The sequence below is a fragment of the Canis lupus genome, chromosome 35 (genome assembly GCF_003254725.2).
Source record: "Canis lupus dingo isolate Sandy chromosome 35, ASM325472v2, whole genome shotgun sequence".
Taxonomy (NCBI): domain Eukaryota; kingdom Metazoa; phylum Chordata; class Mammalia; order Carnivora; family Canidae; genus Canis; species Canis lupus.
The window spans coordinates 16,226,811-16,252,394 of NC_064277.1; the positions used below are offsets into that span (position 1 = coordinate 16,226,811).

General features: G+C 42.3%; 1 protein-coding gene across 4 annotated transcripts; it reads left to right on the top strand.

Moving 5' to 3' along the window:
• The first annotated feature begins 1,580 nt into the window (after nucleotides 1-1,580).
• On the top strand, nucleotides 1,581-25,008 carry STMND1 (stathmin domain containing 1). Of its 4 annotated transcripts, XM_025443933.3 has the most exons (7): nucleotides 1,581-1,715; nucleotides 2,779-2,913; nucleotides 4,400-4,470; nucleotides 10,954-11,125; nucleotides 15,777-15,928; nucleotides 23,780-23,908; nucleotides 24,509-25,008. In XM_025443933.3, the coding sequence occupies exons 2-7, from the start codon at nucleotides 2,883-2,885 to the stop codon at nucleotides 24,788-24,790; spliced, it is 837 nt and encodes a 278-aa protein (XP_025299718.1). In that variant the 5' UTR covers nucleotides 1,581-1,715; nucleotides 2,779-2,882; the 3' UTR covers nucleotides 24,791-25,008. The 4 variants fall into 4 exon arrangements, with proteins under 4 accessions (XP_025299718.1, XP_025299732.1, XP_025299712.1 ...); XM_025443927.3 differs by lacking the exon at nucleotides 1,581-1,715 and having other exon boundaries at nucleotides 2,319-2,913; XM_025443947.3 differs by lacking the exons at nucleotides 1,581-1,715; nucleotides 2,779-2,913; nucleotides 4,400-4,470 and adding an exon at nucleotides 2,092-2,214.
• Nucleotides 25,009-25,584: the final 576 nt, after the last annotated feature.

A 25,584-nucleotide genomic window follows, 5' to 3' on the forward strand; every position in this document is an offset into this window, starting at 1 on the left:
AATTGTAAATTTATGCAACTTAATTTTTAATAATGACTGTGTGTAACGAGGTCCAAATCTTCCTGACAATCAGCTCTCAGGAGGCAGTACAAGCAGACTCTAGCACATTTCTAGAAAAACAGCATCTTCACAACTTCCAGGGATACCTGCCCAACACATTTGGGTTCCATCCCATTTATTCACACTGATGTCCTAGCAAATCTCTGTTCACAGACTGCCTTAAAAGAAAGGAAAAAAAAAAAAAAAAAAAAACCTTCTCACAGTTCATCCTGCAAACTTTCATTAAACTTTCTCAAGAACATTTCATTGGTGTCCTTTGTGTCAGATTATTTTAGTTGAGAATTTTTCAGTTCCCAGTTGGAATATTTCATGTGACTTACTACAATCATGAGTTAATACTCTCAGCTATGTTCCCCAAACACCATCTGAGCCTTGTTTCAACTTCATTCACAAATCCTTAATGCTCCTTGCTCGACAATTATAATGCTTCAATTTGAGTTTTATCCCATCTTTCCTCTCTTCTCAATTTTCGTGAAAGGAAAATTGACAGGTAACAACTATCTAAGCAGGAAGGGAGGCAGTGAAATGAGTTTAAATGCCCTAAGAAAATAATCAGCCTCTTCTAACAGAGCTGACCAGTAATTTCCCAGGAAGGATCCAGGATTTTTACATTTCCAAGAATCCTTACTAGAATTTTCCTGGTGTTGTGGCTTCATGGACCCACTGAGTCAGGCCACCGGTTCCTCATTCCAAATCACTCCGGAGCTAGCCTCCCCACCCCAATCTGAGTCATTCAACCTCTCTGAGCTTGGGGTTTACAGCCTGTAAAATAAGGGGTTGATAGATGATATCAGCTTTTTTTTTTTTAATTCTTGAAAATAAAAATTAATTAAAAATAAGGCAAAAGGGGATCCCTGGGTGGCTCAGCAGTTTAGCGCCTGCCTTCGGCTCAGGGCCTGATCCTGGAGACCCGGGATCGAGTCCCGCATCGGGCTCCCTGCACGGAGCCTGCTTCTCCCTCTGCCTGCGTCTCTGCCTCTCTCTGTGTGTCTCTCATGAGTAAATTAAAAAATCTTTAAAAAAAAGTAATAGGGCAATAAAAGGAAAAAGAAAAATCTAGGAAAGAACTTGTTGCTTAGGTGAGCGGTCTTCCCGGTCTCTTTTGGTGGATTACACCATTTTCATTTAATTCTCCGCGACCAATATGCACAGCCCGGCACCTTCCTGACCACTGACAGCTCATCAAATGCAGTTTCCATAAAAACGACTTGCACGGCCCGTTTCGCGCCTGCCGAGCTGTCACGAACCGAAGGCCTGGCTGTCTTCGTCCTGCGGTTTCTGGGTGCGTGACGGTCCCCCCCAGGTCGGCCTGTGACTCCGCCGTCGGGGTCCGTCCGTCTGTCCGTCTGCACCTCCCGCCCCTCGGAGCCGCTGGCGCCAGTCGGGCCCCCCCGCCCCCCGCACGGCCCCCAGCGTCCCGGAGGGCCCTTTGGAAAGCGGACTCGGCCGGGCGGCGGCTCCTCCCACCCGTCACTCCCTGGGGTTCGCATCCGAGTTGTGAGTCCGGCGCCTCGGATCTCCCAGGTTCCAGTCACTCAAGTCCCGCCGCCGCGCAGGGCCGGGGCCGCGTCTGCGTCTGGCGGTTTATTGTGGCAACAGATCCCGGCAACTGCCCGGCTGCCGAGCGCCTCCAGCCCGGGCTCCGGGTGCGGGAGGTGGGAGAGGCGGGGGTGCAGGGGCGCAGCCGCGGGGGCGGGGGCGCAGGGGCACAGCAGCTGGGGCGGGGGTGCAGGGGCTCAGCAGCGGGGGTGCAGGGGCGCAGCAGCTGGGGCGGGGGTGCAGGGGCTCAGCAGCTGGGGTGCAGGGGCGCAGCAGCCGGGGCGGGGGTGCAGGGGCTCAGCAGCTGGGGTGCAGGGGCTCAGTAGCGGGGGGTGCAGGGGCGGGGGTGCAGGGGCTCAGCAGCTGGGGTGCAGGGGCGCAGCAGCCGGGGCGGGGGTGCTGGGGCTCAGCAGCTGGGGTGCAGGGGCGCAGCAGCCGGGGCGGGGGTGCAGGGGCTCAGCAGCGGGGGTGCAGGGGCGCAGCCGCGGGGCGGGGGCGCAGGGGCGCAGCAGCGGGCACCCCGGGAGGGCGAGCATGGGCTGCGGACCTTCCCAGGCTGCGGAGGACCAGAGACGCGTGCCCGCGCCCAGGAAGGGCTGGGAAGAGGGATTTAAGGTAAAACGAACACGCACGACCTCGAAGTGGGCAGAAAGCCTTTTGCCAGGCTTGGGGCGGGGAGCGGGGCTGGAGTGGCCCGCAGCTGGGTGCCCGGCAGTGGGTGGGCGGGCTGGGGGCAACTGCCCCCTTCCCCAGACTCCTGCGGCCAGAGGCCCAGCTTTGAGAGCCTTTTGTGTTTCAAGAGCCTGAGAAGGTGATCACACCTCGAGCAGAGGCAGGGGGAGCAGGTGTGTTCTGTACGGAGCTGGGGCTGCTGAGCGGAGCTCCTGGGAGCCGTCACACTCCGTTGGATTCCGGAAAGGGGGCCCTTTGAGGACTACTTGGCGCTCAAAGAGATTTTAGAGGCCTTCGTCTGGCTGTGCCCTCTCGCTTCCCCCTGAGGACCCAGAGAGGTGGACGTCTTGCCTGAGGCTGCCCTGCTTATTTGGGGGCAGAGCCGGAGATAGAATCTGATTTTCAAGACTCTCATTCCAATGCTCTCTCTCTCTTCTCTCTTTCTCTCTCCCTCTTGGTTGCAAACCCCATGATTCTTCTGGAGACACAAAGGGGAATTTTTTCCAGAGTGGGGCATGAAGGGATGGGTTGGTCCCGGCAGAAATGAGCTCCAGGATGTCTCCCCATCCTCACCACCATCAGTATTCCACGAATGAAGCTGGGAACCCACAATGGTATACATTGGAGAGGGGTCACCCAAAGGTAATATTACCATATAATCTGTCATCAAAGCAAGATACTTTTAAGAGTGAAAAGGAACACTATTAACAAATTGGCCGGGCCTGATTTAAGCTCATACAGTCTGCAGAAAACCAGGGTTTACGGTCACCCTTTCGAAAGGACCTTTTTGGAGCTACTGTCTAAAGAGCACACCTTTCTTTCAGTAGACAAAGTGCAAGATGCCATTTGGTGCCACTTACAGCACCTACTGTGTGTGTGGCACACATGCTGGGTTCTTGGAGCACATCATAAAACAAACCAGAGACTTGGGCTTAGGCCCTGGTGCCCACCCATGGTGACACTGTTTTCTATTTTCTATCCCAACTGCCTCTTCTGACTTTAGGGTCCTATTACCTCTTACTGGGTCTTCCTGCCTCTCCCATTGGCACCCTACCCCATCTGCGTCCTACACTACCACTTGTCTTTCTAAGAAAAAATTCCCTGGAGTGTGCAAAACCTTTTACACATGGTCCCGCTGGTCTTTCTAACATTATCTTGTCCAGTTACAAACATTTGCAGACTCTCGGCTCTTCCTCAGGAACCTGCAGTGCTCCCTTCCTCCAGTTATCAACATGGTTCCATGCTGTTCCCCATGCCATTCCCTCTTCCTGGAATGCCCTCCCCAGACTCCCATTTCCAGTCAGCTCACCTGATGAATTCCTACTTATCCTTCAGCACTGAGCCCAAACACTACCCCTGTGACGCTCCCTTCTCACGTGGTAAATGTTTGTTTAAAGCTCCTTCTGGGGGGCGCCTGGGTGGCTCAGTCCCTTAAGCATCTGCCTTTGGCTCAGGTCATAATCCCGGGGTCTGGGGATGGAGCCCCACATTGGGCTCCCTGCTTAGACAGGAGCCTGCTTCTTCCTCTGCCCTTTCCCTGCTTGTGCTCACACACCCTTTCTCTCTCTCTTACTTGTGCTCTCTCTGGCTCTCTCTCTGGCTCTCAAATAAATAAATAAATCCTCTTTTTAAAAAAAGCTCCTTCTGCCTCATAGATTTATGGGCTTCTTAGAAACAATTTGGTCGTCTTTATTACTCATTACTGCTTTGGATGAATATATAGGAATACATTTTCTCCCTTTTTCCAAAAACTATATTAACGTGATTTAAAATATTAACTTATTGTGCCTTTGTCTTTTTTGTACGAAAAAATCTTTATTTTTTAATTTACTTTACTGTCATGAATGTGTATAAGACTTCCACAGAAGGAAATTTTCACTATTCGTGTTTCTTATCTGGCCATTATCATTTGTTTCATTTCATGGTTATTACTGAAAATGATGTTGTTGCATAGAGCAGGAGGAAATGCTAAAAAGACAATCCTCTGCATGTCAGATCCATTAGGTCCCTATAAGCCAAGCTTCCTCAGGCTTTGGAGGGTTTCTGTGTTTTTTCCTGAATTCCCTGGGTATGAAAGTCATTACCTCTCTGTTGGATTTTTGTTGAGTCTCCTAACTGGTCTCTCTAGATCCTTCCTCCACTGCCCACCCCGACCTGTGCTCCAGGCTTCTGCATGACCTTGAGAGCAATTGTTCTAAGGTAAAATCTGATATGTCATCCTCTGGTGACTAAACAGTTGCCAACCCATTAGGTAGTTATACAAACCAGTGGTCAAGAATATCATTACTTCAGTTTGATTTCTGGGTTCACTGTTAGTTGGGTGACTTTGGTCAAGTTATGTAACCTCTCTGTGCTTATCTGTAAAATGAGGGTAATTCTAATACTAGCTATTTTATAGAGTTGTCAACAGAGATTAAATCCACGGGAAATGATCATACCAATGCCTGGCACAGAATAAGTGTTTAATATGAGTTAGTACAACTGTCGTTATCACAGTGATTTATGTAAGATAAAATCCTAAATCCTTAGCGCATCTTACCAGCCATCCTTGAGCTGCCTCCTGTCACATTCCCCTGCTTCATCTCTTCCCACACTCATTTCTCATTCAAATCTCACTACTCATTGCTCTCCAAACCCATTCGGTCTCTATCTCCATGCTTTTGCACCTGTTGCTTACCCTCCCTTCAGATTCCCCCCTCCTCCCTGAGGGACCGCATGCAAATATATACCCATCTTTCAAGACAACTCAAGACCCCCTTCCTGCCTCTGTCCCCCTCACCCCTGCTATTGCCACCATGCTGGCAGAGTTAACCTTACACCTTCTCCTACCATGTTTCAAAACATCTATTGTATTTATTTTCTGTTTTCTTATCTGCTTCCCATCCTGAGTTACTACCTTCTTGAGGACAGGAAATGGTTTTTTGTCTTTGTGTCTCCCACGCTTACTACAGTGCCTGATGCAGACCAGGCGCTAACAAACATTGCTTGAGTGACTCCATGTCCCTCCTGGCTCCTGCTTGGTATCTTCTTATCTCCTAGTCACATAACTAAACTAATGACAGTCAGCAAGGAGGAAATTCAATATTAAAATAGCCTGGAATCGACTCAGAGTCGATTCAGGCATATCCATCCTTCCCCACCCCAAACACTTTGACTTTGGAAATCTGATCCAGCAAATGTATAATTATTAATTAAACGCTCTCCAGCTATCAGAACACTGCTGCTTTTGCTAACTTCCTAAATGCACAGGCTGAAAGTTCAGTAGTTCACTGGTGTCTTTAAAATGAGATGAACATGCTTGCTTGCTTGAAATATTTATGTTTTGTAGTGGTACAACTTTAAAAATTCTGGGTCGAACTTCTTGAGACCTGCCTACTGGCTTTCTCCTCCCTTGTATCTTAGTCTAAAGTGCTAAAAAGACACAGTAATAAAATAATGCATAATTAGAAAAACCCTGGAAACTTTTCTCAGTTGGAGAAATGTTCTTCTGTATGATGAACTCCGAGTTCCGGGCTTATTATGAGAGGGAACAGACTAGATTGAAATAGATAATCTCTAAGGACCTTTCACAGATCTTACCTAATCTTTGACAAGAAAAGTCTTATTTATCACCAGTAAACAGGACTAAGTGACCTTGACCAGTCCAAAATTTTAAAAGATGATATTCCGGGGTGTTTTTTGGAGGGTTGCTATTTGTTTTTACCACTCACTAGATGTAAGCTAGAAAAATCAAGTTTTGAAGAATAGTTTTTTCCTACATGTCTAAAGACAAATACATTTATAAAATGCACCTGCCAATAATGTGATTTAAGATTCCAGCTCAGGGGACACTTGACAAATGACTCCAAACTGGCAATGTGTTTCCCAAAAGCTTTAGAACACAACCTATAGTACCTCCAGACCCACAACAAACAAAACAACTCTCTCTGTAGTTAAAAGTAATACCTTTTTTGGAATGCTGATGGTTCCCATGTGTAGCTGCTAGCTTAGCATTCACTGCTTTTCAATTCTGTCTAAAATTGATAAGATTTGGGATGCCTGGGTGGTTCAGTGGTTGAGCATCTGTCTTTGGCTCAGAGCATGATACCAGAGTCCCATATCGGGCTCCCTGCATGGAACCTGCTTCTCCTCCCTCTTCCTATGTCTCTGCCTCTGTCTCTGTGTCTCTCATGAATAAGTAAATAAAATATTTTTAAAAATATATAAAACAGACTAAAATTGATAAGATTTTATCCCCAAGACAATGATGTATATAAATCATTGATGTATGGATCATTGATGTATGGAATCATTGATGTATGGAACCAATACAAAATATGGAAACTTCTTGAATCTGTATTTCTGCTACAACTGCATCTCAAAGAAAAAATAAAACCTCCCGCCCACCTCCCCACCCCTTCCGCCAGCACCATAGACTTCTCATTGGTGTGAACATATACACCCTGCGTGAATTAAAAAGAACAAGAAAACTGTTTTGCCATATCCCTGAGAGGCATAAATAATATAATTAATTTGTAAATATCTCTGGTCTTTGAACTCTGTCTATTCTCAAGCCTAGGTTATGAAATTTGGTTAAAATTTCTAGAATGTGTTGCACATAGATAGATATTAGAAAGGCATTCTTAGTTTTCCAAAGAGAAAAACTTGACATTTCTGCTCATGAGGGCCGAAGGCTGGTATATGTTATTTTATGTCAAAAGATTGTGTTTCATCTGTTACCATTTAAGCTGTGGTCGCTAACAGATCTTGAAGGCAGACTGGATCTAAGGAAGCATACATGGGTGAAGCATTCATGGCTTTGATGAAGCCATTGGGAGATCATTATGGGTTGTGGCACTTGTGAAAAACTACCATTGAAATTGAGAATATTCAAATTTGCTCTCAGCTCCAATATGGACATTTTTGTTGTTGTTGTTTAATTTTTCAAGGTCTCCAATGGGAAATGTTAAATGGCAAAATTCATCCCTGTGTTTAACTCTGTGCCTTGCTAGGCTCAAGAAACAAAGGGTGTGCAAAACAAAACAACTTGTGAAATTACCTGTCAGTGCAGATGCTGGTTTTTAGTATTTTATTTGGAAAGAGGGGCAAGAATACCTAACACGATCTTTGCTTTACCCTCAGTATGAACTGTGAGCCCCTGAAAAAGCATCAGTCTCCTTTTCTTTTGTTATATGTAACAATATATATTTTTATATATTTGTGATATGTGTGTGTATAAATGTGTCTGCGCACGTGAAAGAGAAAGACTCTGATAGAATAAGATTTTAGTTATAGGATAATTATAATAATACATAATATACGTTAGGACTTTTCCTGGGTCAGCTTTCTGTACAGGAACTACACGGCAGTAACTGTGTCTATGAAGAAAGACAAACAGGGAGGGAAAGAAAAGCACATAGTTGCTCTCATGCTTTCTCCTTATGCCATTTGTATTTCAACTCTGTTGACTTTTTGTTTGCTTACTGGTTTGTTTGTTCAGTTGGTCGCTTTTTCATGCCTTCCCGTGTAATCTTGAAGCACAGAACTAATTAACCCTCAGCACAATGAAGTGATGTTGATTTAGCTGGAGCGATTGTGCTATGTAAAGATGGTGATAAGGAGCTATGTGGGTCTCCCTAGGAACATAGGAGAATCCCTAACTGAATGACAAGACCTTGAAGGTGTTGGAGCTGCCATGACCTAGCTGCTGTGATTTCTACTTTAGCCTCTGAGGGATTTGAAAGTACTTTGGAGAGCTTCCAGAAAGTGAACAAATGTGCTTATATATATATTTTTAATTTCCATGATTTTTATTGTGGGAGTACCAAGAGTTTCATGCTGATGTCCTATTTCTTTAATTCAGTTTTCCCAAACGAAATGCTTTCTGTTTAGTTCCTGGAGTCATAACTTTTAACCAGAGAAAACCCTCTCCTTTAAATGGAAGTTCTGAGAAGTGTGCTGTCTTCCTTCCTAATGTTTCCGGGCCCATCTCTATCTCCCAGTGTCACTGCCACTGTCCTAATTCATATTCAATAGGACCTCACCTGGACAATTGCCATCATTGTTACTGGCTGCCCTCCTCTGTCTCTTCATTGCTTCCTTCAGCTCCCCTAGTTTGAACTAACCCCAGTGATTTTTCTAAAAACACATTCCTGATCATTTTATTTTACTTCCTTTGTAGGATTTCTGTTACATTTAAAATAAAATCAAACTCTTTAACTTCTCTTTCCTACCTCAGCACCTACCCTTTCTGCCTTCTTCTGATTCTGCTCCACTGGAAGAATTCAAGTTCATATGCTCACAATATTGTTTCATATCCTGGCTTCGTTTGTGCTTAGCCTCTGTCTATAATGACCTTTTCATCTTGCCAACTGGAAACTCATTCATCAAGACCCAATTCAAGCATCTTTTCTTCTTCGACACCTTCTGCTGCCCCAACAAGATACAATGTGGTATTTAGTGTTTCAGGGCATTGCTGGAAATAGTGGGGTTTGGAGGTGGGATCCTGGGGCCCTCAAATACTCAGAGGAGAAGAAGAATTGGTTAAACAAACTGTGGTATATTATGTAATAGACTATGCTACAGTCATCAAGTAAATGACTACTCCCCACCATTAAGGAGAATGAGGTAGACCTATATATACTGATATAAGCAAATGTCTCTGATATATTGTTAATGAAAAAAAAAACAAGTTACAGAAATATAATACAATACCATTTAATATATAGCCTGATTTATTTGATTCATAAATATCTTTATTAAAATATAATCCACATATCATACAATTCACCCAGTTAAAATGCACACTCCATAGTCATCACCACAATCTAATTTTAGAGTAGTTTTATCCTCCCCACAAAAGAAACCACTATCCATTAGTGGCCAACCTCCACTTCCTAAGCAACCACTAAATTTATACTCTGTTTCTATTAATTTGCCTATTCTGAATGTTTGGTAAATGGATCGATCTTTACATCTGGCTATTTTCACTCAGCATAATGTTTTCAAATGTCACCTATGTAGCAGCATACATCAGTACTTTATCTCATTTTACTGCCAAATAATATCCCTTGGTCTGGATAGACTACATTTTATTTACCCATTCATCAGTTGATTGACATTTGGGGTGTTTCTACTTTTTTAGATATTATGAATATTAATTTTGAACATTTGTGTGCCAGGTTTTGTATAGACATATGTTTTCATTTTGCTTGGGTCTATATACTGAGAAGTGGAGTTTTGGGATCAAAGGCTAACTCTCTTTTTGACTTTTTGAGAAAACTGTTTTTCAAAGTGGGTGCACCATTTTACATTCCCACAGCACTGTATGAAAGTTCCATTTTCTCCACATGCCTGTTCACACTTATTCTGTGGTTTTATCATTATAGTCATCCTGGTGGAAGTGAGGTAGTCTCCCTTTCTGGTTTTGGTCTTGCAGTCCTTACTGACTAGTGAAATTGAGCATCTTTTCAGGTGCTAATTAGCCAATTCCAATTTGTTTTTAAAGATTATATTTCTTTGAGCAAACACATCTGAGAAGTTACATACTGAGATGTTAATAGTGCATTTGTCTAGGGAATGGTGCTTACTTTCTACTGTGTTTCTGATCATTCTATTTCTACCAAAAGAACAGAATCAAAATTATGGCTGGAGGCTGGATAGATAGAGAGAGAGAGATGATAGATAGATAGATAGATAGATAGATAGATAGATAGATAGATTACAAGGAATTGGCTTATGCAATTATGAGGGCTGGCTAGGCAAGTCCAAAATCCACACAATAGCATAAGTAGGTCAGAAAGGACAGGCTGGCACTGAAGGTGCAGTCCACAGAATGAACTCCTTCCTCAGGGAAATCTCAATTCTACTCTTAAGACCTTCAACTGATTGGATGAGGCCCACCCAGATTATCAAGGATACTCTCTTTTACTTAGTCAACTGACTGAAGACATTAACCACATTTACCAAATACCTTCACCACAGCACCTAGATTCATGTTTGATTGAGTAATAATACTATATGGACTAGCTTAGTCAACACATAGACTGATCATCAATAATTTCCTTATATATTATTTATGTTTACAAGGAGCCTGTATTTTTTAATCAACAAAAACAATAAAGATACTTTCACTTAAAAAAACCTTTTTTTTACACAGCGATATCTTTACTTTTCACGCTTAACGCTTTAATTGTGGCGTCATCTGGGGTGCTCAGCATAGTAGCTTGTATCTGATAGATTCCTGTAGACACTATATTCATTTCTATGGCTGCTATGACAAATTATCATACATTTGGTGGCTCACTACCATACAGTTTTATTCTCTTCCACTTCAGGAGATCTGAAGTCCACAATCAGTTCCACTGGGCTCAAGTGAAGGTGTTGGCAGGGCTCTTTCCTTTCAGGGGCTGTGAGGAAAGAATCCTCTTCCTTGCATGTCCTGGCTTCTAGAGTTGCACTGCTCTCACTCCTTGGCTAGGTGGCCCTTCCTCCCTCCGCTGCCAGTAACATCTTTGATGAGTCTCTGCATTCCTGGCACATCACCTTCTCCACTTCTGTAGTCACGTCTCTGTCTGCCTCTGCCTTGTAAGGACACTGGTGGTTACACCTGGGTAATCCAGGATAATCAGTGCTATCTCAAGGCCCTTAAAGAAACTGTTTTCTAAGAAATCTTGACTCTCATGAAACGGTTCCCTTTCGCAGGCTGACATCCCCGTGACTCATTCTGGGGAGGGCTGCAGGCCCCAAGATGAAGCTGCATTTCCCAAGGATTCAAGGAGCAGCCCCAACGGCCTGGAAAACCTGGGAAGCTTACCTGGAACCATACCAGAAAGTTCCCCATCACTTAGTGAAAGAAACGGAAGAATAAATTCAGGTAACAGCCCTCATTTTTATATTCATCATTACATTGTATGATGTGTGTTCACAACCCTTTCATCACAGTTTTGTGGGCCAGGCAGTGCCCCAGATGGCAAAGTCCCTATCTCTGAGACATTAAGGTGTGGCTTTAGGCCTTCATTATTTGAATAAATAATGCGAACCATTAATCATCTTGTAGATAAAACAATTGAAACCATCTTGGGGGATGCTGGGGAGGTGGCTCAGTGGTTGAGCATCTGCCTTTGGCTCAGGTTGTGATCCCGGGGTCCTGGGATCGAGTCCCTGCATCAGGCTTCTTGCAGGGAGCCTGCTTGTCTCTCTGCCTATGTCTCTGCCTCCTCTCATGAATAAATAAAGTCTTTAAAAACACACACACAAAACCATCTTGTTTTTTTTTCTTTTTCTTTTTCTTTCTTTCTTTCTTTTTTTTTTTTTTTTTTTTAAGCCGAGAGCCCTTGCTGGCAGTTGGGAATAGGCCTTGGGAATAGGAGTCACACAGGCTGTGGTGAAATTCCTGTAAACTTCTGCTGTATTCACATCTCTCCAAGAGAAAGTTCTACATTTGAAAAAATATATAGAAAACCTACATCAAACTGTTTCCCCTCTGTCTCCCATTCAAAGGATCACCAAGTATACAAAACAATCATCTTTCAGAAACACGGAACAAGTGATTATGACCTGGCGTGCCCCTTAGAAACTATTTTGGTTTTTCCCATGGTGGTTTTGGCTTTACTGAAGTTACCCCCCTGGTGTTGATTGAAGAGCCCCTAGTTATATTTTGTCAGCTTCTGAGACAAACTGAACTCGACAGAACTCAAGGGAATGTGCTCTGTTTTATTTGAGGGGAAGGCTTTCGTGTCACTCCTCGCCACTGTCCTGTCTTCCCTAGGAAATAGATGGGTTTGTAAATGAGATTCTTTCCCTAGGACTTTGGTGGCTCACTCTACTTGTGATAGATTTCAGATTAGCCTTGATCTTGTGGTTCTGATGTGAGGCAGACGTGACCTCAGAGGACGGTGGGAAGGGTGGGGGGTGGACAGCAGAGAGGCCCCTCCTCTCTCTGCGTGTCAGGCCAGAATGTATAGTTCTTCTTGCTGATAATTCTGTCGCTGGGAATCCCTCCTGGACAGTGTCTATGGCGCTCACAAACTAAGGACTGTCAGGACTGCACAGGGACCTGGGGTACCATCAGTCACTCTGTCCAGCGGGCTAGTGCTGTCAGACACACCAGCCTGTAGAAGGAGTGGAAATATTCAAGCAGGTGTTTCCAGGGGCACCTGAGTGGCTCAGTGGTGGAGCATCTGCCTTCAGCTCAGGTCCTGGGTTGAGTCTCCCATTGGGGTCCCCGCAGGGAGCCTGCTTCTCTCCCCTGCCTATGTCTCTGCCTCTCTCTCTTTGTGCCTTTCATGAATAAAGTCTTTGAAAAAATAATAAAGCAGGTGTTCCCAAAATGTGGTGTAGATTAGTTTCCAGGAGAGACTTTGCCATGGAATGAATAAGAGCCAGTGCCCTAAGCTTTATATTTGTCCTCTGCCTGATTTCTTTCCTGTCTCTTTTCTGCATCCCTGCTCTGCCCGTCTTTAGAGTATTTGTTACAGATTTCAAGTTTCACGGGAACACTTCCCAAGTCTTTCCTTTAAAAAAAAAACAAAAAACAAACTTCTTATTATGAATAATGTCAAATGTAAGTAAAGTTGCAAAAAAACAAATACCTGTATTCTTTCCCCCCAGATTCCCTAAATGCTAACATCATAATGTTAATTATACATTATTGTATGTGATATAATTGTATGCATCGTGGTCCCTCTCTGTCCCTCTCTCTCTCACACACACACATAGATTTTTTTTTCTGAGAGCAAATCCTAGACATAATGACACTGTACTCCTAAGTACACCAGTATGTTTCCTAAAACAAAGATAGTCTTTGTATAATCACAGTACAAGGATCACAATCAGCAAATTACCCTTATGCAGTGCATTATCTCATCTGCATATTCAAGTTGTATCAATTGTCTCACAAATGTCCTTTATAAATAAATTTCCAGTTCGAGATCTAATCCAGAATCTCATGTTTAATTTAGGTATCATGTGGTCTTTTTCTTCTTTTATCTGGAGCCGGTCCCTCAGCTTTTCTTTGTCTTTTATCAGATTGATGTATCTGGAGATATAAGCCATTTTATTTGATAGAAACTTCCTCAGTTTGTGTTTGGTATTTCCTCACGATTAGTTTCAGGTTATCCATTTTGAGCAAAAATACCAAAAATGATACTGTACTCTGTTTAGTATATCAAATCAGGAGGTTCGCAATGTCTGCACTTGAACTTTATTGCTTTTTTTTTTCTTTTTTGCCTTGCAAACTATTTTAATGTAAAATTTATCAATCTTTTCTTTTACTGAATCTGGATTTTGAGTCATAGTTAGAAAGCCTTTTCCTATGCCAGAGTTAAAGATGAATTTACTTTCGTTTTCTTGTATAGCTTCACTCTTGACACTTATGAAGAATTTTTAACCTTGTGAGAAAATGCTAATTTATATGTTAAATGCATAGGAAACATAATTGTATGTTCAGTATGATGTCAAATTTGCAAAAATAGAATTTGATATATCAATCGTGGTAATCTCTGAATGGTAAGAGGATCGCATTTTTTTTCCTTTTTTTATTCTTTTCTATATTTCCCAAGTTTATTATGATAAGCATGTACTACTTTCATAAGCTGAAAGAAGCTTAATGTCACTTTCAAACACTCCTCCAATCGTCTTCAGTGTCCCAGGAAATCATGAGGATTTAGTTGCAATGACTGCCATAGCAAGGGGTCTCGCTGTAGGTCAGCCACTGTCAATGTCCAGCCAGCATTTGGGTGGACTCAGAAAAATAATTGATTGAGATAGTTAATTATTTTTTTATTTCATAATCATTTTAATAATGTAACAATTGTATAATGTTAGTGATAGTCATCAACGATGACATTCTCTTTAGAAACATCCTGGGAGGGAAATGGACCACACAGTGGAGCTCTTTCCTTGACCTTAGAGAATGCAGTGAGGTGGCTGAGAACATAGGTACTGAAGTACGTATGACATTCATGGATTTAAATCCTAGTTGGTTCTCTTCTTACTCATGTCGCCTTACACAAGTTAATTCACCTCTCTCATATAGTTTATTTATATGATAGAGAATCATAGAATTCACAATGTTATAAAGTATATAAAATATCTAATATGATGCCAGGCACATAAGTGCTCAGTAAATAGTTAATTATTATTTTGACCTTTCCAGATAAGCCCACCTTCTAAAAATAAAAAAAAAACAAAATCCTTCTGGGATGCCTGGGTGGTTCAGTGGTTGAGTGTCTGCTTTTGGCTCAGGTCGTGATCTCGAGGTCCTGGGATGGAGTCCCGCATCAGGTTCTGCGCAGGGAGCCTGCTTCTCCCTCTGCCTATGTCTGCCTCTCTCTCTGTGTCTCTCGTGAATAATTAAATAAATATCTTTTAAAAATCCTTCTAATTCTTTGAAGATAATTTACCTCTTTTTATTGAGTTTTTTTCTATTGTTTCAAGCTCTAGCTTACTAGTTTACCCACCTGAAACACATGCTTTGCCATTCTGTACCAAAATCTGTATATAGCTCTTTAAAGTGAACATTGAGTCTATTTCAAACACTAGAAGACACAGCACTGGACGAGAAATGAGATTATAGTTGATTTGTGAATATTCTGAAGTGAGAGACATCTGGTTAGTGTGCATGTGTGTGTGTGTGTGTTTTGCAATCTTTTCCCTGCACATTCGTGAAAACTGTCTTTGTTAACCAGTGAGATCAGTTTTCATAAAAAGACTCTGTCTACTAGATGGGATGAATTTGGTTACTCTCAGGACTTCCCGATGATTACAAAATAGAAGGTAGCTCACGTCTGAGGACTCCTCATTGCACCTTTATTGTATGATGTGAGTCTGTAAAAACAGATGCTTGCTTGCTTGTTTGTAGAATTGGGTGATTTGTAGCTGTGGGGAGGCTTAGTACTGGTTATAAAGGCTTCCCAAGAAAATGTTTCAGTGCCATTTTTAGAATCAATAATAAATATTTAGCTGATATCATTTGACTTCAATTGTGATTTGGTTCAAATACCCTTTTCAAAAAAGCATGCTCTTACATAGATTTAGCAGATGGCGTCATTGTAAACTCAAGGTTGCAGAACTAGAAGTCTCTTGGCAACATCACACTGTTTATCCTTTGTATACAAAGCATAGAAACCAAACTGCAACTCAGAGGAGTCACTGGAAGGATATCTTCTGCTTAGCTGCGCTTTAGCTTCATAATTAGTGTAAAGAACCCAAGTAGTCATACTCAAGTGTATAAGTGTTGTTATAACAAAAAAGTAGTACATAGCAGCACATGAAAAAGACTTTTTGTTATGTTAATATGGGGCCTGCTAAGTAAATAGTATATTATGCTGATGTGTATCCTCTGTAAGAACATTAAAAATTTGAACTTGAAATGATTCAAAGATTTATAATGGAAACATATGTAGGTAAGAGTGTTGAGATTAAGATTTAGTTAAGTAGCATGATTTATAAGGCATCTATTTAGCATCTGATTGATAAAATGTTCATACTTAAATTTTTATTCTTTCTTTTTTCTTTTCCCTTAGACCTAGTGACCAGTGGATTAATCCATAAACCCCAACCCCTAGAAAGCCGAGAGCGACAAAAGTCATCAGACATTCTGGAGGAATTAATTGTTCAAGGAATAATACAAAGCCACAGCAAAGTATTTAGAAATGGAGAATCCTATGATGTCATGGCAAGTAATTCCATAATTAGCATTAGCTTATTGTTAATAATAGCAATAGAATATGATCGATCACGAGTTAGAATCCCCAAAATCTTCGAGTCAACATGCAAATTGTGACCTTTAGCTAAGCCAGTTTTTCTCCCATAAATTCTCTCACCTGTCAACACATCATCCTTCTCTACAGATTTAGGAAGTACTCTATTCATTTTTTAAAGCTTATTTATTTAAGCAATCTCTACATCCAAAATGAGGCTTGAATTCATGATCCCAAGACTAGAGCTGCATGTTCCACTGATTGAGCCACCCAGACAGCCCAAGAATACCCCAATCTTCAATGATTAATGAGCCCAACAAAACATATCTTGGGTTTTACTGAATTTGAGAGACAGTAAGCCCCATTGAATAACATACCTTCATTCTTTGAACAATTTTTATTAAGCATTGCCTGTATACTAGGTATTATGACTATAAAACTGAACTCTGATTTAAGGAAAATAGGAAATAGGAAAATAGGCATGACTGCCAAAACTATAATAGATATGCTTACACATGTATATCTACACAACCTGGGGTCAAACATAAGAAAATGAATACAATGACAAAAATCCTCATATTCTTGTTTTTTCCTTGTTGATTCATTGTTGATTCATCCAACTGATCATCATAGTGTGAGCAGTATTTTAATTTTGATTTTAACTGGTTGTGGCCCAAGTCTCGAGTCCTTAATTTTTTAATAAGTTCTGTCTAAACCCATGAAGAGGACGGCAGGTTTTGTTGTTGCTGCTGTTTTGTTCTGTTCTCTCTTTTGTTTGCTTGTTAACCAAAGCTCCCAGGCAGCCCTAGTCATCCTCAACAAGATGAAAAGAAGAATTAAGGAGAAAAGAAACCTAAGGAGAAATGAATGAGAAAGAAAAGAAAGACACAGAAATGATGGAAATAGGGACTAGAGGTTAACATCAAAGGCTCCTCCATGGTTGCCCATCCCAGTCTTGTAGAAAACAATCAACTGGGAATAAAAAAAAATGCATTATGTAAATCAAGTTTGCCACCTAGACCAAGTCACTTAAGTATTTGAATAAAGGTAATTTCCTTCTCTGGGTGTAGGAAATGCTGAGAACTCATGAATAAAAGCCAAAGTAGCATTTTTCTTTTGAAGAAGAAAATAAGTCCTGCAGAAGGTATTTGGGGAAAAGACAGGAGATTGCTAAGCCTCATGAATGATATCATCAGGCTGCCAATAATAAGCGGATGTAGGGGGCAAGGAAAGGTAAAAAGAGATTATATAATGGAAAAGATAATGCCAGTAAAATGGCAGTTTACGTCTGGGCCACGCTATTGTGATACAAGGCACTTTAGAATGCCGTATCTTATTTGAAAGTACTAGAAGAAGGGTCTTTAACATGGAAAAGGAGGGGAGAGATTTTTTTTCCTAGTTGTGGGTGAGTCTCCAGGGGTCAGAAAAAAAGGAAGTTGTGTCAAAAGGAAAAAGACAGGAGAGTAATCTGGAGGAGGATGGATTGTGGAAACTTTCAGTAGCTAAGTGATGCCTCCTTTAGGGAAATGCTGTAGAACCCTGATGCTAACAGCAATGGGAATAGAATTAAAACATTTTTCAGTGATTCAAACGCCAGAGAAGAATGAGTTCAGACTGAGACCTTCCTTAAAAGGGCACCGACAAGGTTAATTAACATAAACTACGTTGTGAAAGAAATGTATCTATTGAAAAATGAAAACTATGGGCTTGACTTTCAATGACATCTTTAAGTGAGCCCAGGATGAGGACTGTGTTCATATGATATAGAAATGGAATGGTTGTTAGGAGCCTAGCTGGAGTGTTCTCAAAAAGATTTAAATGTGGCAGGACCACAGAGGTAGGCAAGAATAACACATTTCATTTCTTTTGCTTTTTGCTTTGCAATTAGGTCGTGATGTCCCAGCATAATCCAGACCTGCAGCAACACAGCTACACAGCTGTGTTTTATTGCTGAGGGCCATGGTCCTTAACCTGGCTGCACATTAGAATCACCTCGGATGCTTTTAAAAACCCCAGTGCCCAGGTCCCACCTGGGACCAGTGGCTGGGGGTGAGCTCTGGCTATAGTGTTTTTGAAAGCTCCCAAGTGACTCCAGTGGACAGTCCAGGTTGAGAACCACCCCTGAGGATTCTACCAACGTGTGCACACAACCGTCTAATTCATCCTAAAGCTGGAAAGAATTACAGCTTTTTTTAAAAAAAGATTTTATTTATTTATTCATGAGAGACACACAGAGAGAGGCAGAGACATAGACAGAGGGAGAACCAGGCTCCCTGCAAGGAGCCTGATGCGGGATTCAATCTGAAGACCCCGGGATCACAACCTGAGCCAAAGGCAAACACTCAACCTCTGAGCCATCCAGGCACCCCAGAATTAAATCTTCTGAAATTAAATTCCCCCATTCACTATGAAAATGAACTCTAAAACCTTCCTGAAAATATGTTATTATAATGTTATAAATATGTTATCATAATGTTATAATAACATATTTTCAGGTAGAGGACTAAGGGTATACCTAGGAATATATGGAAATGAAGGAGAGATAGAATTGCTCAGTATCAGAGGTAGAGTCTCTCAATTCAGGTGTAGCTGAGAGCAAATGTATATCAGACATCTTCATATTTTAGGAAAAGTTAGGAGGCCAATGTAGAAAGATGAGTAAATCCTGAAAGAAGGAACATACTGAGAGCAGAAATATTATTAGGCAGTTCACACTTTTAACTATCCAATATTTAATAATATTTTTTCAGAAAAAAAAAGAACAGATGATAAAATTGGCTAAAAATACAAAGCAAAAGGATATTAATGTTAGTTACTACAGTGCGATGAAGCCAACTAGACATGTGACACAATTTCTTCTTTGGTACCAAAAAAATCTTTTAAATCAAACATTAGGGGAGAAATGGAATAATAAATGTGAGAAAACTTTAAAAACAAGATTTCTTATATAGACCAAGAGTATAAATACAAGTGAATGTTAGATCCATCCCCTTCTTTATTTTGCTTCTCATGCAGAGTGAAATATAAGAAAAGATGCTATAAACTGAGGGTCCTCCACTCATCCACTGAATAAGGAGACCAGCCTGCGGGCCAGTCTCTCTCCCTGGAGGCCCACAGGGGTATTTGTCCACCTCAGGCCCCTGTTCATCTTTTCTTCTTTTTATCATTTGCTTGTTGGCAAGTATTACAGCAATTCCCTAGTGCCTCCCCCTTCACTGTAGATAACATGCTTCCAAGCAGATTCGTACTAAGAGTTTACTCTCATTTGGAAGGAATTGTAATGATATGTAAGGAATATAATATTAAGTGAAATATCAGACAAAGAGTATCTTTCAGGATACTTTAAAACATTCTAAAGAGACCTAAGTGGTTGTATGATAAATATGTACAGACTTTATATACACATGTAGCTATGTGTTTGGATTGGTATAGATCTCTATAAGAGATGTAACTGGCTCTCATTAATCCACGTTGGTATCATCCATTTGAGGCATCTTTTATCCCAAACTCATTTCTCCCTGCCTCTTAGCATGCCCAGGGTCTCCAAACATAAGACTCTAATTTCTCTATCGACTCCTTCTGTCTCTGGTCAAAGTTGATTCCCTTCTCTGGGCAACCTCTGTGCTTGGTAACCTTCAGTGCAGTCAGGAAATTGATTCTTCTTGCATCAGAGTCTCTAACAGTATTTGTTGAACCTCCTGGGGAGTTTTTGAAGGAGGAAAACATGCACCTGGTAGGATTAATGCCAACTAATGTGGTGGCTTGGCCTGGGAGGTCTCACAGGGACAGGGCAGGAATGGCAGGTCTCCTAGAAGCTCTGACCCATTCTGGGCACCAGACTTTGGTGAGGGAACATGGCCAAGGTGGGTTCATCTGCAGGTCAACAGTTAATTAGGGCAGCTCCAAGGAATCCAGAGTGGCTGCCAGCAAGGTTGGCTGGAAACAAGTTCCAAACCCTATCACAGCATCTTTGGGGTGGCAATACTTCTGCTGGTATTCTTAAAGACAATAATTGAACTAGTAACTTCAGTAGGTTTTGTAGGCCGGTTTTTTAGAGTTTCTAGTAGTAGCACTTCTCTATGTGTAATGTGACCATTGTTATTTTTAAATGCCAACAGTTGGTAAATCCTGACTTCATAAAATCCAGTGGAAAGGAATGCAGATATTTTCCTTTGGGTCTTGCAAGGCTTTTACCTAAAATGTCAAACTCAGGAAAGAATGAAGCCTGCACAGGTAGGATTAACTTCCAGAAGTGAGAGGAAGTACTTGATTTTGTAGGTATAGCTAGGAGAAAGCCACAGGAAGAGTCCACCCAGACCAGAAATCCCAAGTCTCTCAGAACTTCCTATCTACTCCTTTAGTCAAGATTCAGACTTCTGTGTAAAGCCTTACAGTCTTTCTTCACTGAATCTGGGATTAGCATTTCATGTTCTTTTAGCCCTCGATGAGTGAACTTCCCTAAAAAACTGTTTTCATACTAATTTCACAGTATCTTTAGCTGAACCACTACAGCAAGAACATCCCTCTTTGCAGCAAATGGCTTTTGCCAGCAGGGAGCCTGAGAGCCAATTGTCATAAAAATAATACAGTGATGGGGGAGGGGGAGCTTGCTTTGACAAACAGCCCGCAGTTTTCATGTAGTGAAAAACTTCTCACCACATAAAACTGTCTGATGGCTGTAACTGAGCCAAAACTTCAACAAATGCTTCCCTCTGAAAGGCTTTCCGGGAATCATGGTTCTTAAAGCTGAAAGGAACCCCGTGGTTCTCACCCTCTTCGTTATTTCTACATGTGAGGAAATAAGAGTCCAAAGAAAAGAAGTACCTTGTCTCAGGTGACACCGTGGGAATTAGTGGTCAACTCAGGTTAAAGCTCAGGCCTCCTGCTGGCCCCTGTGATCTGGGTTTCCATTCCTACCATTCAAGACAAATACTGTAACTTGGTGATGATTCTGTGTGCTGTCATTGAAAAAAGTCAGTGCTTGAAGACATGAACAGACATCTCTCCAAAGAAGACGTCCAGATGGCCAACAGACCCAGGGAAAGTTGCTCAACATCACTCATCATCAGGGAAATGCAAATCAAAACCAAAATGAGATGGGGCGCCTGGGTAGCTCAGGAGTTGAGTGTCCTCTTTGGTTCAGAGTGTGATCCCAGGATCCAGGATCAAGTCCCACATCGGGCTCCCTGCATGGATCCTGCTTCTCCCTCTGCCTGTGTCTCTGCCCCCCGCCTCCGTGTGTGTGTGCGTGTGTGTCTCATGAATAAATAAAGAAATCTTTTTTAAAAAACCACAATGAGAGATCACCTCACACCTGTCAAGATGGCTAAAATCAAAAACAGAGGAAACAACAGGTGTTGGTGAGGATGTGGAGAAAGGGAAACCCTCGTGCACTGTTGGTGGGAATGCAAACTGATGTAGCCACTGTGGAAAAGAGTATGGAGGTTCCTCAAAAAGTTAAAAATAGACCCCCCCCCATGATCCAGTAATTGTACTACTGGGTATTTACTCAAAAAATACAAAAACACTAATTCAAAGGGATACACGCATCCCAATGTTTTTAGCAGCATCATCTATAATAGCCAAATTATGGAAATGGCCCAAGTGTCCATCAACTGATGAATGGATGAATAAGAGGTAGTATATATACACAATGAAATATTAACCATAAAAAAGAATGAAATCTTGCCATTTGCGACGACTTAGATGGAGCTAGAGAGCATTATACTAAGAAACCAGCCAATCTGAGAAAGACAAATACCATATGATTTCACTCATATGTGGAATTTAAGAAACAAAACATATGAGCAAAGGGAAAAAAAAAGAGAGCACAAGCCAAGAAACACTCTTAACTATAAGAACAAACTGATAGTTACCAGAGAGGAGGTGGGTGGTGGATGGGAGATGGGGGAAACACATGATGGATTCAGGAAGGCTCAGTAATGAGCACTGGGTGGTGTATTTAAGTGTTGAATCACTAGATTGTACACCTGAAATAATATTACACTGCATGTTAACTATACTGGAATTAAAATTTAAAACTTCATTAAAAAAAAGTCACTGCTTGGGGGCTCGGGTGGTTAAGCATCTGCCTTCGGCTCAGGTTGTGATCCCAGGGTCCTGGGATGGAGCCCCATGTTGGGCTCCCTGCTCAGCAGGGAGCCTGCTTCCCCTCTCCTCCCACCCCTTGCCCCCACCCACCGCTTGTGTTTTCTCACTCTCTCTCTCTCTCTCTCTCAAGGAAATAAAATCTTTTAATGAATTTTTTTTTAAGATTTAAAAGTTACTGCTTTCACTGAATGAAATGTAATTACCATTTCCTGAGTGATTACTGTATAACTCCTTAAAATAGAAAATCCCGTGAAATAAATGTTAACCCCATTTTTAAAATGATGAAAGCAAGGCCTACGGAGCTTGAGAACTGCCACAGAAACACCCTGTGGCCAAGCCAGGGCTCAAACCTAGGTCTGTCTGAGTCTTGTTCTGGTATCTTTTTCTACTATGTTAGGCTACTACCTCTCTGTTGGGTGTATTTTCTCAGTACTGGCAGTTTTACAGCATAAAGAGACGGTCTCTTAGATATTACATCGGATATCAATAGGTTCTTGATCTTTATGAGTCTTTAGAGAAATTGCCTAGAATAATCAGTTTATTTATAATGAAGCCCTGGAGTTCGTTGAGACCTTCCCCACTTGTCATAAATCTATATAGTCTGACCTCGAAGGATGTCCATAAGAAACCAAGTGAAGAAAGCAAATTGCAGAGCCTGGTGGGGGTATAATCCCATTTCTGTTTGGTTTAACGTTACAGATGTCCTGCACATACAAAGGTAGATGAGTACATGCGTGTGGAGAAGACACATACCAGACTCTTTCAAATAGTTCATGCTGATGAATACAACTAGGGGGCCAGGTGGTTAAACAGAAGACTATTTATATATCACTTTACTTTTTCATGAGCGACGTAGGTTATGAAAAATTAATTTTTAAAAAGAAAAAACACGTATTTAGAACTTTCTTTACAAACCCTCTACAACAATTTAATTCTTTCATAACTGGAAATTGTAATCAGAACGTCACTATCGCTGCCTTGAACTACAGAGAGGGTAGTCAGTCATGTGAAATAGTTGGGGATTTGTCCTGCTGTCATGAGAACCTTCTCCAAGTACTGACAGCAAAGGCTAGCCCAGTGTCGCTGCTCAGTAATTGTGAATTCTCTCCCGCACGAGACCCAGAAAAACCCATCTCGATCCCAAATGAAAGGCATTTGGAGCCTGTGGAATATTACAATACTATCAGATGTAAGTATTTTTTTAAAGATTTTATTTATTTATTTATTTATTTGAGAGAGAGAAAGTACACAAGCAGGAGGAGGGGCAGAGGGAGAGGGAGAGGGGGCCTCCATCCCAGGCCCCTGCGATCATGGCTCGAACCAAAGGCACACACTTAATGAGCTGAACCACCCAGGCGCCCCCAGATTTCAGTTTTTACCATGAACTACGTGTTCATCGCTCATCTGCCTTGTGCTTCTTCTCCCAAATGTTTTCTTCTTGTGAGCCTTCATGGGGTTCCAGAACACCTTTGCATTTTTTCATGGATTTCAGGAAGAGCCTGTTTTTTTTCCCCTTCTAGGCATCTAATAGATTTTTTTTTTTAAGGAATTAGTTCTATTGTTACCAGCGTCCACATTGTGGTTTGTAGCTCTGCCAACATATCTGTTTAGATTCTTAGGATCGACATTTGCACCGTGTTCCGCACCCCTCCTGGCTCTCTCCTCCACCAGTGAATACAGTCCATTTCTCCCTTTGGAAAACTGTCTTCCTCCAGGTAAGCACGACGATGCCGCTGAGAAAGCCACCAGCCAGGCTGAAAAAGCTTAAGATCAAAAAGGAAGCAAAGGCTTTCACGATGAACGATCTGGAAGAGAAGATGCGGGCGGTGGAGAGCCGCAGGAAGGTACCCGAGCTCCCCGGGAGCCTGCGCCCCGCTGACCTGCGCTCCAGGGGCCTTTCCCACCTGCTGCTCTAAGATTCAAATTAAGTACTTGTGGGCTTCCTGTGCTGTTTAATTTTACCTTAATTCTTTGTGTGGTGGAGGAGTCCAGCAACAGCTTGAAGCTGGCCAGATGCTGGTTCCATCGATGTAGCCTCGGGAAGCAATGCTCACTTCTGAGGATGGGGTTTTCTTCATGTGGAAAGTAAAGGGCTCCAGTTGGGGTGGGAGTGGGAGGAGGTGTGGGGTGGAGGCTGGAAGTGGAGGGAAGGCCGTGCAGACCATCAGAGGACACCAGTCCCCACCATTCTCTGTCCCCCATCCTGCGGGGAGGCCACCTTCACAGCTGTGGGCCACCAGCCCCTGTCTCCACCCCTTACCTGGCCGCTCAGAGAGACCAAGGCCTACCTACCTTGGCCTGTGTCTGCCTTCCACTGCCATGCCTCAACCTAATGTTTGTTGAGTGATCCAGTGATGAAATGGAAAAGCCACCCAGGCTCTTTTCAGGCATATTCAGGAGGAAGTTATTTGGGCTCATTTTTATTCTTTCATACTGCTTTTCAGACTAAAGAAGAAGACATACGAAAAAGGCTAAGGAGCGACCGACTTTTGTCCCCGGCCAATCATTCGGATGCAGCCCAGAGGGGTAGGGCTGAGGTTCCCTTTGGCCAAGGACTGGATGCTGTGGGTTCGGTGGTGGTTGAGCCTCCCCAACCACAGGGGGGAAGGCCCTTGAAGAGGAAGAAAAGCAATACATCCTCAAGTGAAAGAAACTTTGGTTATGAAGGGTTTGGGGTGGTGGAGTCAGACTTGTCCTACAACCAAGTGGATGATGTGTTTGAATAGGTCACCTTGCTGGAATCTCATGAAGCAGCACCCATTGTCCCCACTTGTGACACTCTCGTCTGTCTTGTGCTTTTCTGAAGGCCTGAACTCACCCCACTGGGTTGCCCTGGGGGTGAGGGGTGAGGAAGGATTGCATGAGCTGCCCGAGCTGAACTCAGCTGAGGGAATTCAATGCCGATGCTAGCAAAAGGGGAAAAAAAAAAAAAAAAAAAAAACAAGATTTGACTCACTTCCATATTATAAAGTTGGCTTTCTCCTCCAGTGAAGCTTTAGACATTGTGAAGATGTCTTTATGAATACTTTCCAGCTTATATCAATGTGCTTGTGCCAGATGAAACCCTTCTTTTTGGCTCTGGGCCCTGCGCTGTGCCCATCCTCTGAGGGTCCCTTCCGACAAACTACAGGGATGTGTTTTATGCATGTTAATGACCTGTATGCTTCTGATCTGTGTGTTCAGTTATTTCTTTTAACACTTTTCATGTTGGGAAGGGTTAAAGCGGTATCTTGAAGCTGGTGGAGTTATAGCTTCATCCATATAGTATAAGCAAACAATATCCAATTCTGAGAATTAAGTAAGAAGAAAGAAAAACTTTTGTTAGGTCTAGGGAATGAGAGAGAGTCCAGGAGAGGGTGAGCTGGGAGGAGACCCTAGGCTTGCTTCCCTGTGGGCACTCTGAGCTGAATTCCTGTCCCTTAGCTTCTTGGGATTAGGCTGGGTCCTTCCCTCTGCTTTACCATCCACATCCAACCACTGATGAGGTCTGATACATCTCCGTTGGGAAGATCCCCCCCAC